This window comes from Chelonia mydas, chromosome 3 (genome assembly GCF_015237465.2).
Source record: "Chelonia mydas isolate rCheMyd1 chromosome 3, rCheMyd1.pri.v2, whole genome shotgun sequence".
Lineage (NCBI taxonomy): Eukaryota > Metazoa > Chordata > Testudines > Cheloniidae > Chelonia > Chelonia mydas.
Window position 1 is genome coordinate 178,467,563 of NC_057851.1, and position 16,312 is coordinate 178,483,874.

At 47.7% G+C, this 16,312-nt stretch overlaps 1 protein-coding gene across 2 annotated transcripts in view; it reads left to right on the forward strand.

The window, feature by feature from the left end:
* Positions 1–16,312, forward strand: part of EML6 (EMAP like 6) — a 329,709-nt gene that overhangs the window by 273,408 nt on the left and 39,989 nt on the right. Inside the window, exons 29-32 of one of the 2 annotated variants that reach the window (XM_043543860.1) lie at positions 1,833–1,847; positions 3,066–3,074; positions 3,496–3,574; positions 14,542–14,671. In XM_043543860.1, the coding sequence (XP_043399795.1) occupies positions 1,833–1,847; positions 3,066–3,074; positions 3,496–3,574; positions 14,542–14,671 (233 nt within the window). The remainder of the gene's footprint in view (positions 1–1,832; positions 1,848–3,065; positions 3,075–3,495; positions 3,575–14,541; positions 14,672–16,312) is intronic. The other variant, XM_037895940.2, reaches the window with a different exon arrangement.

Below are 16,312 nucleotides of genomic sequence, written 5' to 3' on the forward strand. Positions count from 1 at the left end.
CCCCAGCTCACCTCACCTCCGCTCCGCCTCCTCCCCTGAATGCACCGCCCCGCCCTGCTTCTCCGTCCCCCACAGGCTTCCCACGAATCAGCTGTTCGCGTGGGAAGCCGGGGCAGGCTGAGAAGCAGGTGGCGGCTTCGGACTCAGGCCCAGGGAGGTGGAGGTGAGCTGGGGCGGGGTGTGCGAGGAGGGCCGCCCACGCCGCAGCAGGTAACCCTGGAGTGGGGTGCAGGGGAACCGCTCCCCGCCCCAGGTCGCCTCCGCCACCCTTGGCCTGAGTGTGAAGCTGCTGCTGCCTGCTTCTCAGCCCTTCCAGGCTTCCCACCGAACAGCTGATTCACGGGAAGCCCGGGGAGAGGGCGGAGAAGCAGAGCGGGGCGGTGCGTTCAGGGGAGGAGGCAGAGCGGAGATGATCTGGGGCCGGGCGCAGGGTGGGGAGCTACTGGTGCATGCTCTGCACCCACCAAATTTTCCCCATGGGTGTTCTAGCCCCAGAGCACCCAGGGAGTCTGCGCCTAAGGTGCCACTTTTGATGTGATCAGTGGGGGGAGTGGCCGCTTCCCCTGCCCCCCCCCGGCTATGCTCCCCCGCCCCTAGGAGCCAGAGGGACCTGCCAGATGCTTCCTGGGAGCTGCCCCAGGTAAGCACCACCGGGACTCCCCACCTCACCCCCCGGCAGGTCCCTCTGGCTCTTAGGGGTGGGGTGGCACCCACTACGGTGGCCCACGAGACCCTCCTGCCCAGTTCTGGGGGCAGTCAGGGGACAGGGGTGGATGGGGCTGGGGTCCGGGGGGGACAAGTCACGGAATGCAGGGGGTTGGATGGGGCAGAAGTCCCGGGGAGCGGGGGTGGGCAACGACCCCCTCTTGGAGTGAGGAGGGAACCAGTTGTTAAGATTTTGGCAGCTCATCACTGGCTCACCCTCAATCTCAGTTGCCAGGACTTTTTCCTCTGCCTCTCTCAGGTGACAGCGGGTTTATTTGTCTCTTTCATGTAAGGTCCTCTCTGACGGCCCAATCCTGTTTCCAATAACTTCACTAGGAACAGGTTTCTCATTATTGTTATCATTTTTAGTACACTTGCACTGATCAGTCAAATTGTACTATGTGCTGTACACGCACAGACCAAGAGACAATCCCTGCCCCAGAGAACTTATCCTAATTCTTTCTGACCTGCTGTTTCTACTCCTTTACTCTCCTTCCTAAGTAGCTCTGTCTCTTTTTCTTTCTGCAGTCAGGCCTCTTTTTCTCTCCCTTCAGCAACTTGTACCCTTTTCTCTCAACCCTGACTCCATTTCCTCTAAGACCTCTCCCTTTTTCTTCCTCTCTCTTTCAAATCTCCCACTCCCAACGTTTCACCTTGCCACTTAATTTGTTTGCCCTCCCAATGCTGCCACCTCTGCTCACCCATGCTTTATCCTCCTCTTTCTGCTGCTACAACTAAATATTTCACTACAGACTTATTGGTTAGCTGAAGGGAGGAAGAGAACTGTCACTCACATCTTTTTCCACTCCCACCTAACCATCCATAGAAACAGCACAGCTAATTCTGTTCTGACTCACACAGGTATAAATCTGGATTAAGTCCATTGAAGATGAGTTACATCTGTGTAAAACGGGTGTAAGAACAGAATAAGGCCCATTATTACTAAAAGAAACAAAGTCTGTAGTGATTCAGAGTGCCTGCAAAAATTAAAGCCCATAACATTTGAGTGTGTCTAAATTTTTCTAGAATTCATTCCTCCTATCTCTTACTGTGCACACATTTTCTTTAAATTACTGGAAAGAAACGGTTAATACTTGTATTATGTTTTAACTTGCTTTCCTTTGGAGGCAGGGAATTGTCAAGTAAGTATTAACACACAGGAAAAGCACAGGTTTCTATGAATGTGCAGAACAGGTCACAAAGGGTAAATATATTTAATTTATTACAATGCAAATTTCTCACCCTCAACACTGCCATCTTAAGTTTCAACCAAATTAGCGATGACCATAGACTTTTTAAAAGTGAAAATGAACTTGATGCTGTTTTTCTTTTACATTTCTTTTATGAACCACAATATGAAAATAAAGCACTGAATGCATATGTGTATATATATATATATTTGTATATATAAATACACACAATATTTGTGTGTGTATGTACTATGTGTGTGTATATATATATGTGAGTGTGTTTATATTTTCAAAATAAATTGTGTGTTGGCTACTTAATCCTGGCTTGCTTTAGTCATAAACTTTAACAGACATTCTTAGGGGAAGAAACGTAAAATCAATTCATTTTAAAATGATACTAAAACAGAAAAAAGAGCAGGAAACATGCAAGAAAACAATTGATGCTTTTCTGAATTGTTCATTTAAAGGCCTCATACTAGTTCTGGGTTCAAATTGGCCTTTGCAAAATGTTCTAGCTTAGCTTAATGTTTTATATGGAATGAAATTTTATGACCGTTTACTTCCCATCTAGTCTCTGGTGGTGATTATACCACGGTTTGGTCCAGTTATCATTGATGATTACATAATGTGTTTCGATTGAACAATTTCAGAGAAAATAAAGGAACCTGGTTTCCCTGAGAGCAAAAAAATAGAAACTGTCTCAGTACACAAGTTGGCCTACCAAGAAACAACAGGAAGTAGGCTAAATTATGAGCTGAACTAGAATACAAACAAACATCCATTGTGTGAAACTCTCGGCAGCACTCATGAGACTGTTGTTATGTTTCCAACAGTTACAGTTTCTATAAGGCACTCCGAAAAAACTAAAATACACAAAAGTATTCTCAGTTCAGTATAAAGTGTGTGGGAAGCATTAATATAGCTTCCTTTTTTTCTTCCTGTCCTGTAGGAGTTTGCCCGGTGATGCCAGCGTATGACGTTTCTGAATTTGTAGACTGGTGCACTCTTTAATTTCTGTTTTAGTTCTTGCTGGCATGCTTGAATAGCATGGTTTGTGCCACTCAGGAATGACTGATCAACTCTGAAAATGCTTGTGCATGATTAAAATGGCCAAAATATTTGTATAAACCATACTAAGTTTCTTACTTGGTTTTATTTGCTGCTTACAAGGGGATCAAGGTAACTCTTTCCTCTTTTATTGTCACAAGATCACCTGCTGATATATTTTGTTCATGTATATTTTGAGCTTTTATTTGCCTGGTTGAGTTGTGGGGGGTTTGTTTGTTTACTTTCAATTTGTTTACTTTTGATTTTGTTTTGCTCTTTTTGAGTCCAACTTTCTGTGCTACATAATGTTGCAATAAATACACTAGCTCTATGCTTTGTGAAATGTTGCCCTTAAAATACCCCAAAGATTATATCACCAAAGAAAAAGCAGCTCAGATTAAATAAAAAGGAATAAGTTATCATTTACTGTTTGCATCTGAAGTGATTTTTTTGCCAAGTAAGGATTAATTATACAAGAATTACAATGCAAGTACAGCAGGCATTTCAGACTTATTAATTATCTTCTTCTTTGTTTTCTCTGTGCTTGTTTCAGGCCACCAGTTAGCAGAGCTGCTCCTCAGCCTGAGAAACTGCAAAAGAATGATATCAACAAAAAAAAGAAACTGGTTGAGGTCAGGCTTAGCACTTTTTTTTCTTCTTTTTTTTTTTAGTATTAATGTTTATTGGGTGAATTTCACCCATACTTAGAGTGCAGACCAAAATCACATATGTGCCTGGTTGTGACTCTCTGTACATCCCTAATTTACACAGACATTTGCTATATTAAACATGTTAATAACTAGTTACACATTGGTCATTTGCACATGCAGTTATCATGACTGCATACGAAATAAAAATGGTGCCCCAAATTATGCTGTTTTTTGTGTATTTGGGAGTCCACATTTTTCTGAAAATGTAGTCCCTAATTTTAAAAATATATGTTCACTACATGCACTGAGCAAGCCAAATACTATAGCTGTCTATGGATACTATCTGCAGCAATTACTTGGCCTGTCAATATCACATAGGTTTTTAAAATAATCTGTACTATGCTCATCAGTGACCTGCAGACGAGGTGCCTTCATTGCCTTGGGAAGGCACATACTAAAGAGAAGTGCAGGATCTTCAAAAACTTCAGACCTCCCACTCTCAAAGACAGGGACATCAGATTAAAAGCCCTATTAATGGAGTCTGCCCTGTGCCCCAAGTCGTAACCATGCCGCTCCGACTCAGCACTGAGCACCTCGGCATTGGTGTGGAGTGCTCCCCCAGCACTGGCATCTTTCTGGCACCGCTACCCCTTTTCCATGTCTAAGAAGAAGCATAAGAAGTCGCAGTTGAACCGAGGTTGTTTCCTGTCACCACGCACAACTACCCGGGAAGTTGGAATCGCCACATGAGTCGAGACCCCTGCAGGGCTACTCATTTTCCCTGAAGCCACTTTGGGCAGCGGCTACTCCACCCAGTGCACCGAGCCCAAATCAGAATCCACCACCGACTACCAGGATTGGTCAGGGCCTGCAACATTTCTTGGTGCCTTCAACGCCAGAGGCGTTCCGAGCGGCAGGAGATTGATGTCTCTTCCAGTGCCACATACGCCTCAGGATCCGGGCCCGTCTTCGGCGGACCCCTCGAAGGCGGTTCCCTCAAAAGGGAAGCCTGCGATGAGACCCCTCCTATCTGGGCCTCCAACACAGCACCGATCTCCTTCACAGCACTGATCCCTGGCCCACTGCTCCCTATCACTACATAGTCACTCTCCAACCGGCCAGTCTCCGCCTGCCTGACACCAATCCCCGGCACCACAAAGTGCATCTCTGGTGCCAAGACGCCAGTAGTTGTCTCCGAGGCATCGCTCCCTGTCATGACATCTGTCCCCAATCAGCCAGGTACCAGATAGCATGTGACAGGAGTCTTCCTCGGGATGTGAGTGTGAGCCCTCCCGACCCCCAAGGCATCATCAGCTCTGATCGCATGGGCCAGAACCGGCGACAGGCCCACTGTTGAGCCACTGGGTGTCCACCCAATAGCCACCCCAATGGCAGAATTGAACCTTCTGGGGGTTTCCGCCCATGACGGGCTCATATTCAAACCCCTCTGTGGTTTCTGAGGGCCAGACCTTAGCTTTGGCACTACAGGCACCAGGCGATGTACAGGCATCAGATTCTGAGCCGGACCTCGGCATGAAGACCCCTGCACAACTGGCACCTGTGGCTGAGGAGGAACCAGCCACACCGCCTATAGCTGCCTCCTCCTCTTCCCCGGATGAGGCAGTGACCGGGCCTGCCAGTCCTTTGCCACCTGACAACTTGCGTGCCCATCAACAGCTGCTCAAAAGAGTGGCCTCCAACTTGGGACTGCAAATCAAGGTTCTCAAAGAACTGGCTGAGAGCCTAATTGACATCTTGGCTGCATCAGCTCCTTCTAAGGTGGCCTTACCAGTGCACGACAGGGGTGCTAAAACCGGTAAAAGTATTGTGGCCAACGCCATCTTCTCTGCCCCCAACTTCAAAGAGGGCAGAGAAAAAGTACTATGTCCTGACCCAGGGGTTTGAGTACATGTATTCCCACCCTCCCCTGGGTCGCTGGTGGTCTCGACAGCCAATGAAAGAGATAGACGGGGCAGTTTAGTGCAACCCCTGAAAACAAGGATGCTAACAAACTGGACCTTTTCAGAAGAAAAGTTTATTCAGCAGCCAGTTTCCAGTTATGTATTGGAAAGGCTAAGATTTTGTCATGGATATTTTTAGTAAAAGTCATGGATAGGTCATGGGCAATAAACAAAAATTCATGGAAGCCTGTGACCTGACTCTGACTTTCACTAAATATATTCCTGACAAAATGGGGAGAGGGGTTCAGCACCCACTGCTGCTGGGAGCACCCACTGTGCTGCCTCAGTGAGTGGGAGCTCTGGGGTCCCCCACATGTGGTGTCTGAGCAGCTCTGAGTGGGGCCCACCACCCATGGCAACAGGGAGCTCAGCGGGTTCCCCACCACCTGTGGCGAGTGGGATCTCCGGGATCTCCCACCGCCTTTGGGGGCTGGCCTGCTGCAGGGTCTCCTCACCCCCCATGGTGGCTGGGACCTCTGGGGGGTTCCCCTGCCACAGCTGGACAGCTTCAGGGTCCCCCCGCTGCCTGCCGTGACTGGGGATCCCTCTGCCACCCACTGCGGCTGGGTAGCTGCAGGGTCCTCCCGCCACCTGCCGTGGCTGGGCAGCTGTGTGGGGTTCCCCTGCCACCCATCATGGCTGAGAGCTGCAGGGTCCCCACACCAGGGTGAGGGGCTGGGAGCTGCGGGAGGCCGGCTGGGAGCTCCAGCCCCAAGGCAAAAAATGTCATGGAGGTCTCTGGAAGTCATGGATTCCGTGACTTCCGTGACCTCCATGTAGGCTGACCAGGTAGCAAGTGCGAAAAATCGGGACGGGGGTGGGGAGTAATAGGCACCTATATAAGCAAAAGCCCCAAATACCGGGACTGTCCCTCTAAAATTGGGACATCTGGTCACCCTACCTCCATGACATAATTGTAGCCTTATGTATTGCCAACCAGCAAGCTCTACTCGGGCGATACAGTAATAACACTTGGGACTAGATGGCCAAGTTTTCACAGACTCCCTGCCTCAGGAGGCAAGACAGGATTTCTCGGCCATCTTGGAGGAGGTTAATGTGGTGGCCAGGGCCTCTCTTCAAGCGGCGCTGGATGCAGCTGTCTGTGCCTCACAATCTGTGTCCTCAGCTATGACCCTGAGGCATAGGTCATGGCTGAAGTCTTCTGGGCTGTCAAACGAGGACCAGCTCTCTTTTCGCAGCAAATGGACACAAGGCTGCAGAGGCTAAAGAACTCAAGGGTTAGCCTCCATTCCCTCCTATTGTATACACCTTAGGCCACCAGAAGACAGTTCCAGCCACCTCCACTGCCACCCAGATACCCAGGTCCACTTCACCAGCCCTCCTATAGAAAGAGGGACAAAGGTTATAAGCTGTGTCAATTGGCCCCATCTTCCTCGGCCTCCCAACTGGGCCCTGCCCACTACCAAGGTGGTTCGAGGCAGTCATTTTGAAGGTGCGCCCGGCTGAGGGTGACGCACCATACTTGCACCTGGATCCAGCCCCTCCTCTATTCCTGAACCAGCTTTTCCCATTCCTTACTGCTTGGTCCAGAATCACCTCGGACCATTGGGTGCTCAACACCATAATATCTGGTTACATCCTGCAGTTCTCCTCCATCCCTCCCTCCCACCCCTCTTCCCTGTTCCTCTTCAGGGACACTTCTCACAAGCAGCTCCTCGCCCAGGAGGTGGAGACCCTCTTGCATAGGGGCCATGGAGGAAGTCCCTCAGAACATGAGAGGAAAGGGTTTCTATTCACAGTATTTCCTAATCCCAAAGACTAAAGGGGGCCTCACACCCATTCTAGACCTGCGCTGCCTCAACAAATATCTCAAAAAGTTGACATTTTGCATGGTCTCTCTGGCCTCCATCATCCCCTCCCTGGATCCAGGAGACTGGTTCGCCACCCTTGATTTGAAGGATGCATATTTCCACATTTCTATTTTCCATGGGCACAGGAGATTCCTCTGTTTTGTGGTGGCTCAGAGTCATTACCAGTGTACGACGCTGCTCTTCAATCTCCCCTCCCCTCCAAGGGTCTTCATGAAATGTATGGCGGTAGTGGCAGTAGAGGCGGAGAGGCATACAGATTTATCCATATCTAGTCATGGTTCTGCCATACATTCTGTTGTCCCTGGTGTGGTGGACAGACCTGCATGTGATATTGGAGAGGGTCCCCTTCATACCCCCTCCCCATCAGTGACACTGGTTTCTGATGCTTCAGACTTAGGGTGGGGAGCCAACTTCAGCACTCAAGGTCTCTGGTTGTGGGAGGAACGCTCCCTACACATAAATATCAGGGAACTCAGGGTGATAAGCCTGGCTTACCAGGCATTCCTTCCCTACCTGAGAGGTGGGGTAGTCCAAGTTCTAATGGTAGTCCAAGTTCTTATATCAACAAGCAGGGTGGAGCCCGCTCCTCAGCCCTGTGTCAGGAAGCGCTCAGGCTATGGGACTTCTCCATCCAACATACCATTCATCTCGTAGCATTGCACCTCCCAGGGGCCAGGAATGCACCAGCAGATCTCCTCAGCAGGTCCTTCTTGTCTCAATCCACCGAAAGGTGGTCAATGTGAGCTTCTACAGGTGGGGGACTCCCCAGGTTGACCTGTTTGTCTCCAGGAAGAACAGAAAATGCTATTGATTCTGTTTGATCTGCAGGCTCAACAGTGGCTCCCTGTCTGATGCCTTTTTGTTCCCATGGTCGGGGGCACTGATATACGCCTTCCTCCTGATTCCACTGGTGCACCGGAACTTCTTAAAGATCAAGCGGGACAGAGCAAGGGTTATCCTGATAGCTCCGGCGTGGCCACACCAACACTGGTTTGGCATGCTGTTGCAGCTCTCAACAGCAGTGTCGTGAGAGTTCCCGCTCTGGCCGGACTTACTGTACCAGAATCATGGTCATAAGCCTCACCCTAACCTAGCATCCCTGCATCTGATGAAGTGGCTGCTGCATGGCTGAACGAGGAGGAACAAGCATGCTCAACTCAAGTCCAGCAAGTCCTGATGGGTAGCAGAAAGCCCTCCACAAGGGCAGCCTACCTGGCCAAATGGAAACACTTTTCATGTTGGGCCTTGGACCAGAATCTGTGTCCTGACCAAGTCACTTGGAGTGACTTTATCCTCAAGTTCGCGACCCTATCGTGATTTAGTTGGGGATTGGTCCTGCTTTGAGCAGGGGGTTGGACTAGATGACCTCCTGAGATCCCTTCCAAACCTGAGATTCTATGATTCTATGATTCTATCCCGGCTTGGGACCTGAACCTGGTACTGTCAAGGCTCACAGGGCCCTCCTTAGAGCCATTAGCCTCGTGCTCGTTGCTGCTCCTCTCATAGAAGGTCTCCTTCCATATTACAATCACTTTGGCCCAAAGAGTCTCCAAAATTAGAGTGCTCACATGGGAACCACCCTATACTGAGTTCTACAAGGATAAGATCCAGCTGCGACCACACCCAGCCTTCTTACCGAAGGTGGTGTCGCAGTTTCACAATTATCAGAACATTTTCCTCCCAGAGTTCTTTCCAAAACCTCATAAATCCAGTGAAGAACGTAGGTTACACACCCTGGATGTTAGACGGGCCTTAGCCTTTTACATGGAGAGCCTTTCTGAAAATCGACTCAGCTCTTTGTCGCAGTGGCGGATAGGATGAAAGATCTGCCCATCTCTTTGCAGATTTCAGAGTAACAGCCGTGTTAGTCTGTATTCGTAAAAAGAAAAGGAGTACTTGTGGCACCTTAGAGACTAACCAGTTTATTTGAGCATGAGCTTTCGTGAGCTACAGCTCACTTCATCGGATGCATAGCATATCGTGGAAACTGCAGAAGACATTATATACACACAGAGACCATGAAACAAAACTTCCTCCCACCTCACTCCCCCACTGGCAACAGCTTATCTAAAGTGATCATCAAGTAGAGCCATTTCCAGCACAAATCCAGGTTTTCTCACCCTTCACCCCCCCCCCCCACACACACATACAAACTCACTCTCCTGCTGGCAACAGCCCATCCCCCTTTTGAAACCCCTCTTTATAATGCGCATGATAATCAAGGTGGGTCACCTCCAGCACTAATCCAGGTTTTCTCACCCCCCCCCCCCACACCCCCCCCTTTTCCAAAAACCACACACACAAACTCATTCTCCTGCTGGCAACAGCTCATCTTACAATGTGCACAGCAATAATCCAAGTTTAACCAGAACGTCTTGGGGGGGGGGTTTGCAGGAAAAAAACAAGGGGAGACAGGCTACCTTGCATAATGACTTAGCCACTCCCAGTCTCTATTCAAGCCCAAATTAATAGTATCCAATTTGCAAATGAATTCCAATTCAGCAGTTTCTCGCTGGAGTCTGGATTTGAAGTTTTTTTGCTTTAAGATAGCGACCCTCATGTCTGTGATTGCGTGACCAGAGAGATTGAAGTGTTCTCCGACTGGTTTATGAATGTTATAATTCTTGACATCTGATTTGTGTCCATTTATTCTTTTACGTAGAGACTGTCCAGTTTGACCAATGTACATGGCAGAGGGGCATTGCTGGCACATGATGGCATATATCACATTGGTGGATGTGCAGGTGAACGAGCCTCTGATAGTGTGGCTGATGTTGTTAGGCCCTGTGATGGTGTCCCCTGAATAGATATGTGGGCACAGTTGGCAACGGGCTTTGTTGCAAGGATAGGTTCCTGGGCTAGTGGTTCTGTTGTGTGGTATGTGGTTGTTGGTGAGTATTCGCTTCAGGTTGGGGGGCTGTCTGTAGGCAAGGACTGGCCTTTCTCCCAAGATTTGTGAGAGTGTTGGGTCATCCTTCAGGATAGGTTGTAGATCCTTAATAATGCGTTGGAGGGGTTTTAGTTGGGGGCTGAAGGTGACGGCTAGTGGCGTTCTGTTATTTTCTTTGTTAGGCCTGTCCTGTAGTAGGTGACTTCTGGGAACTCTTCTGGCTCTATCAATCTGTTTCTTCACTTCCGCAGGTGGGTATTGTAGTTGTAAGAATGCTTGATAGAGATCTTGTAGGTGTTTGTCTCTGTCTGAGGGGTTGGAGCAAATGCGGTTGTATCGCAGAGCTTGGCTGTAGACGATGGATCGTGTGGTGTGGTCAGGGTGAAAGCTGGAGGCATGTAGGTAGGAATAGCGGTCAGTAGGTTTCCGGTATAGGGTGGTGTTGATGTGACCATCGTTTATTAGCACTGTAGTGTCCAGGAAGTGGATCTCTTGTGTGGACTGGACCAGGCTGAGGTTGATGGTGGGATGGAAATTGTTGAAATCATGGTGGAATTCCTCAAGGGCTTCTTTTCCATGGGTCCAGATGATGAAGATGTCATCAATATAGCGCAAGTAAAGTAGGGGCGTTAGGGGACGAGAGCTGAGGAAGCGTTGTTCTAAATCAGCCATAAAAATGTTGGCATACTGTGGGGCCATGCGGGTACCCATAGCAGTGCCGCTGATCTGAAGGTATACATTGTCCCCAAATGTAAAATAGTTATGGGTAAGGACAAAGTCACAAAGTTCAGCCACCAGGTTAGCCGTGACATTATCGGGGATAGTGTTCTTGATGGCTTGTAGTCCATCTTTGTGTGGAATGTTGGTGTAGAGGGCTTCTACATCCATAGTGGCCAGGATGGTGTTATCAGGAAGATCACCAATGGATTGTAGTTTCCTCAGGAAGTCAGTGGTGTCTCGAAGGTAGCTGGGAGTGCTGGTAGCGTAGGGCCTGAGGAGTGAGTCTACATAGCCGGACAATCCTGCTGTCAGGGTGCCAATGCCTGAGATGATGGGGCGCCCAGGATTTCCAGGTTTATGGATCTTGGGTAGTAGATAGAATATCCCAGGTCGGGGTTCCAGGGGTGTGTCTGTGCAGATTTGATCTTGTGCTTTTTCAGGAAGTTTCTTGAGCAAATGCTGTAGATGCTTTTGGTAACTCTCAGTGGGATCAGAGGGTAATGGCTTGTAGAAAGTGGTGTTGGAGAGCTGCCGAGCAGCCTCTTGTTCATATTCCGACCTATTCATGATGACAACAGCACCTCCTTTGTCAGCCTTTTTGATTATGATGTCAGAGTTGTTTCTGAGGCTGTGGATGGCATTGTGTTCTGCACGGCTGAGGTTATGGGGCAAGTGATGCTGCTTCTCCACAATTTCAGCCCGTGCACGTCGGCGGAAGCACTCTATGTAGAAGTCCAGTCTGCTGTTTCGACCTTCAGTCCTCCTACCTACCTACCTACCTACCTCCTACCTACCTCCTATTCCTACCTACCTCCTATTCCTACCTACATGCCTCCAGCTTTCACCCTGACCACACCACACGATCCATCGTCTACAGCCAAGCTCTGCGATACAACCGCATTTGCTCCAACCCCTCAGACAGAGACAAACACCTACAAGATCTCTATCAAGCATTCTTACAACTACAATACCCACCTGCGGAAGTGAAGAAACAGATTGATAGAGCCAGAAGAGTTCCCAGAAGTCACCTACTACAGGACAGGCCTAACAAAGAAAATAACAGAACGCCACTAGCCGTCACCTTCAGCCCCCAACTAAAACCCCTCCAACGCATTATTAAGGATCTACAACCTATCCTGAAGGATGACCCAACACTCTCACAAATCTTGGGAGAAAGGCCAGTCCTTGCCTACAGACAGCCCCCCAACCTGAAGCGAATACTCACCAACAACCACATACCACACAACAGAACCACTAGCCCAGGAACCTATCCTTGCAACAAAGCCCGTTGCCAACTGTGCCCACATATCTATTCAGGGGACACCATCACAGGGCCTAACAACATCAGCCACACTATCAGAGGCTCGTTCACCTGCACATCCACCAATGTGATATATGCCATCATGTGCCAGCAATGCCCCTCTGCCATGTACATTGGTCAAACTGGACAGTCTCTACGTAAAAGAATAAATGGACACAAATCAGATGTCAAGAATTATAACATTCATAAACCAGTCGGAGAACACTTCAATCTCTCTGGTCACGCAATCACAGACATGAGGGTCGCTATCTTAAAGCAAAAAAACTTCAAATCCAGACTCCAGCGAGAAACTGCTGAATTGGAATTCATTTGCAAATTGGATACTATTAATTTGGGCTTGAATAGAGACTGGGAGTGGCTAAGTCATTATGCAAGGTAGCCTGTCTCCCCTTGTTTTTTTCCTGCAAACCCCCCCCCAAGACGTTCTGGTTAAACTTGGATTATTGCTGTGCACATTGTAAGATGAGCTGTTGCCAGCAGGAGAATGAGTTTGTGTGTGTGGTTTTTGGAAAAGGGGGGGGTGTGGGGGGGTGTGTGTGTGAGAAAACCTGGATTAGTGCTGGAGGTGACCCACCTTGATTATCATGCGCATTATAAAGAGGGGTTTCAAAAGGGGGATGGGCTGTTGCCAGCAGGAGAGTGAGTTTGTATGTGTGTGTGGGGGGGGGGTGAAGGGTGAGAAAACCTGGATTTGTGCTGGAAATGGCTCTACTTGATGATCACTTTAGATAAGCTGTTGCCAGCGGGGGAGTGAGGTGGGAGGAAGTTTTGTTTCATGGTCTCTGTGTGTATATAATGTCTTCTGCAGTTTCCACGATATGCTATGCATCCGATGAAGTGAGCTGTAGCTCACAAAAGCTCATGCTCAAATAAACTGGTTAGTCTCTAAGGTGCCACAAGTACTCCTTTTCTCTTTGCAGAGAATCTCTTCATGGATAACAGCCTGCGTCAAGTTTTGTTATGAACAGGTAAAAGTACCCACCGCTGGCAATTGTAACCACCCATTCCACAAGAGCCCAGGCCTCATCAGCAGCCTTCCTGGCCCAAGTGCCGATTCAAGACATCTGTAGAGTCGCTACCTGGTTGGCTGTCCATACCTTTGTGTCCAATTACGCCATCATCCAGCAGGCCCGGGACAATGCCAGTTTCAACAGAGCACTGTTGCAGGCTGCATGTCCGTGAACTCTGAGCCCACCTCCAGGGATACTGCTTGTGAGTCACCTAACATGGAATCAACATGAACAAGCACTCAAAGTAGAAAAAACAGTCACCTACCTTTCATAATTGTTGTTCTTCAATATGTGTTGCTGATGTCCATTCCATGACCCATCATCTGTCACCTCTGTCAGATTCGATGGCAAGAGCCGGCTCTATGGATACCAGTAGGGGAAAAATTTCCGACAGCCCTGCACGTGGGCACACACACACCTAACATGGAATGGACATGAGCAACGCATCTTGAAGAATAACAGTTACAAAAGGTAGGTAAATTTTTTTTACACATAACTTTTGCACTGCAATTTCTTTAAATTGATTTGGGTGAAAAAAATAATAAATGTATATCATAGAATCATAGAATATATGTTTGTTGACCTTAAATTTACCTTAAATAGCCCTTAAAGAAACAACCAGTTTATAGCTGACTGATTTATTTAAAAAGAAAAGGAGCACTTTTGGCACCTTAGAGACTAACAAATTTATTTGAGCATAAACTTTCGTGAGCTACAGCTCACTTCATCGGATGCATGCAGTGGAAAATACAGGGGGGAGATTTTGTATACACAGAGAATATGAAACAATGGGTGTTGCCACACACACTCCCCCCTGTATTTTCCACTGCATGCATCCGATGAAGTGAGCTGTAGCTCACGAAAGCTTATGCTCAAACAAATTTGTTAGTCTCTAAGGTGCCACAAATACTCCTTTTCTTTTTGCGGATACAGCCTAACATGGCTGCTACTCTGAAATCTGATTTATTTAAGAATCAGAATATGAATTCAGTGGTCTAGTCAACCAGTAGTATTGTAGATAGTCAATGAAAATGTCATCCTTAAAATAGTAGAGTAGGGAAATTTTACTAATTATTGTTTAATTATTTCTTTGCCTCCCGAAATATTTGCTTGTCTAATTGGTTTAGCACCCTGCTTTATCTGATCCAAACATGGTTTGTAACTCCCTTGTTTGTTTTTATTCCACTATCTAATCTTTTTTCTTTACTTAACTAGGAGCTGGCTTTAGACCATGTTTTTGGATACAGAGGATTTGATTGTCGCAACAACCTTCATTACCTCAATGATGGTGCTGATATTATTTTCCACACAGCTGCAGCAGGCATAGTTCAAAATCTTTCCACAGGTAATTCACAATGAAACAGTACTGTGAAATTAAAAAACAAAAACAAACCCAAAAAACCAAAAACACAAAAAATCTATGGCCAAGACAATCTTTTCATTCAACAATCATAATTTTGTCACTTTCCTACATGTCTTTTTTCTTTTTGTATCCTGGTAGGGAATTCATGTAAATTAGTCTATAGTTGTTGGTTACTGTACTGTAGTATGAATGTAATAGGGTGCCACTGTTTTTTTATGAAGCCACCCTGTTCCTGTGAGCAGATGTAGCTCCTGTGAGAGATGTTATGCAAATCCTTGCAGGCATTTGTGACTGTCCCTTGTTAAAATTCACCCTGGAGATAAGAGAGATGGTAGTGGCTCTCTAGGAAAAGAGAGCCTAGGGTTGAGTTGAATAGGGTTACCATATTTCAGGTTCCCAAAAAGAGGGAGACTGTGGGAGTATAGTTGGGGGAGCTAGAGAGGGTACCTGTGGCAGGGGTACTCACTGGAGAGGGGGGCAATGTCACGCCCTGACATGGTGGCAAGGTGGCTAGCACAAGCTCAGGACACAGCACCAGACATCAATCACCACATTCCTGCAAGACCCCCCCACTCCAAGGATGGGAACTGGGGCCTGGGTGGGTGGGATACAGCAGCTGTGGCTTTCAGGAGAGTGGACCAATCAGCTGTGGATGCAGGGGAGGAAACAATCAAAGAGCGGACCTACCGGGGCACTTTCTGAGCTGCAGCTTGTCTGCTCTGCAGACGTCCTGGATATTTCCTGTTGTTTGAAAAATCCACCCAGAGAGAGAAAGGAAGCTCAAAAAAGAGGCAATGTCTGGGAAAACCAAGACATGTGGTAACCCTAGGGCTGAACAGTCCTCAGGAATGAACCCAAGGAGGAGCCCAACCTGTTGTATCATTTTACTTTTTTAACACAATCACATCCCATTTGCACAATGTGTGTATACTGTGTTTTGGAGAGGCTAAGAACACAACCTTCTCTTTATATAACAAACAGGAGGAGGAGGAGGAGGAGCAAGGAGAAGTCTGGCCATGCTCCACAGCCCCAACCAGTGCTTAATTTGTAATGAAAGAGTTGCTGGGGCTCAAGCAATTAGATTCCAAGGCTCAAGCAATTTTTTTACTTTCATAACTGACACGGCAAGCTCAGAGGTGCTGGGACTATGAACTGCCAAGCCTAGAGGTGCCGGGGCTCAGCCTTGGCAAGCCCTGGCACAAATTAAGCACCAGCCCCAACCCTTCCATATCCCCCAGATTTCCATGGAGAAATACACTTGGGAGTTAATACTGCTCTTAGCTGTATTTACTCCCTCTCAGTCCCAGGCCTTGTCTACACTAGAGTTTTGTCGACACAAGTTACACCAACAATAAAAAAACTATATAATTACATTGCTTGTGCATGTTCACACAATGTTCCTTCTGTCGGCAGAGCACATCCGCATTTGGTGTGCTAGCATTGACAGTGAGAGCAGTGCACTGTGGATAGCTATCCCACTGTGCTACTCACCACCTTCTGCAGCTAGGAGTTGTGGGAAGGTGGAGTGGATCATAGTGCATCATGGGAGTGGGCTCAACGTTTTTTCTGTCCCATCATTTCGTGGGCTTCCGACTGCATTTCATGCCATTTTTAGTGGTCCCT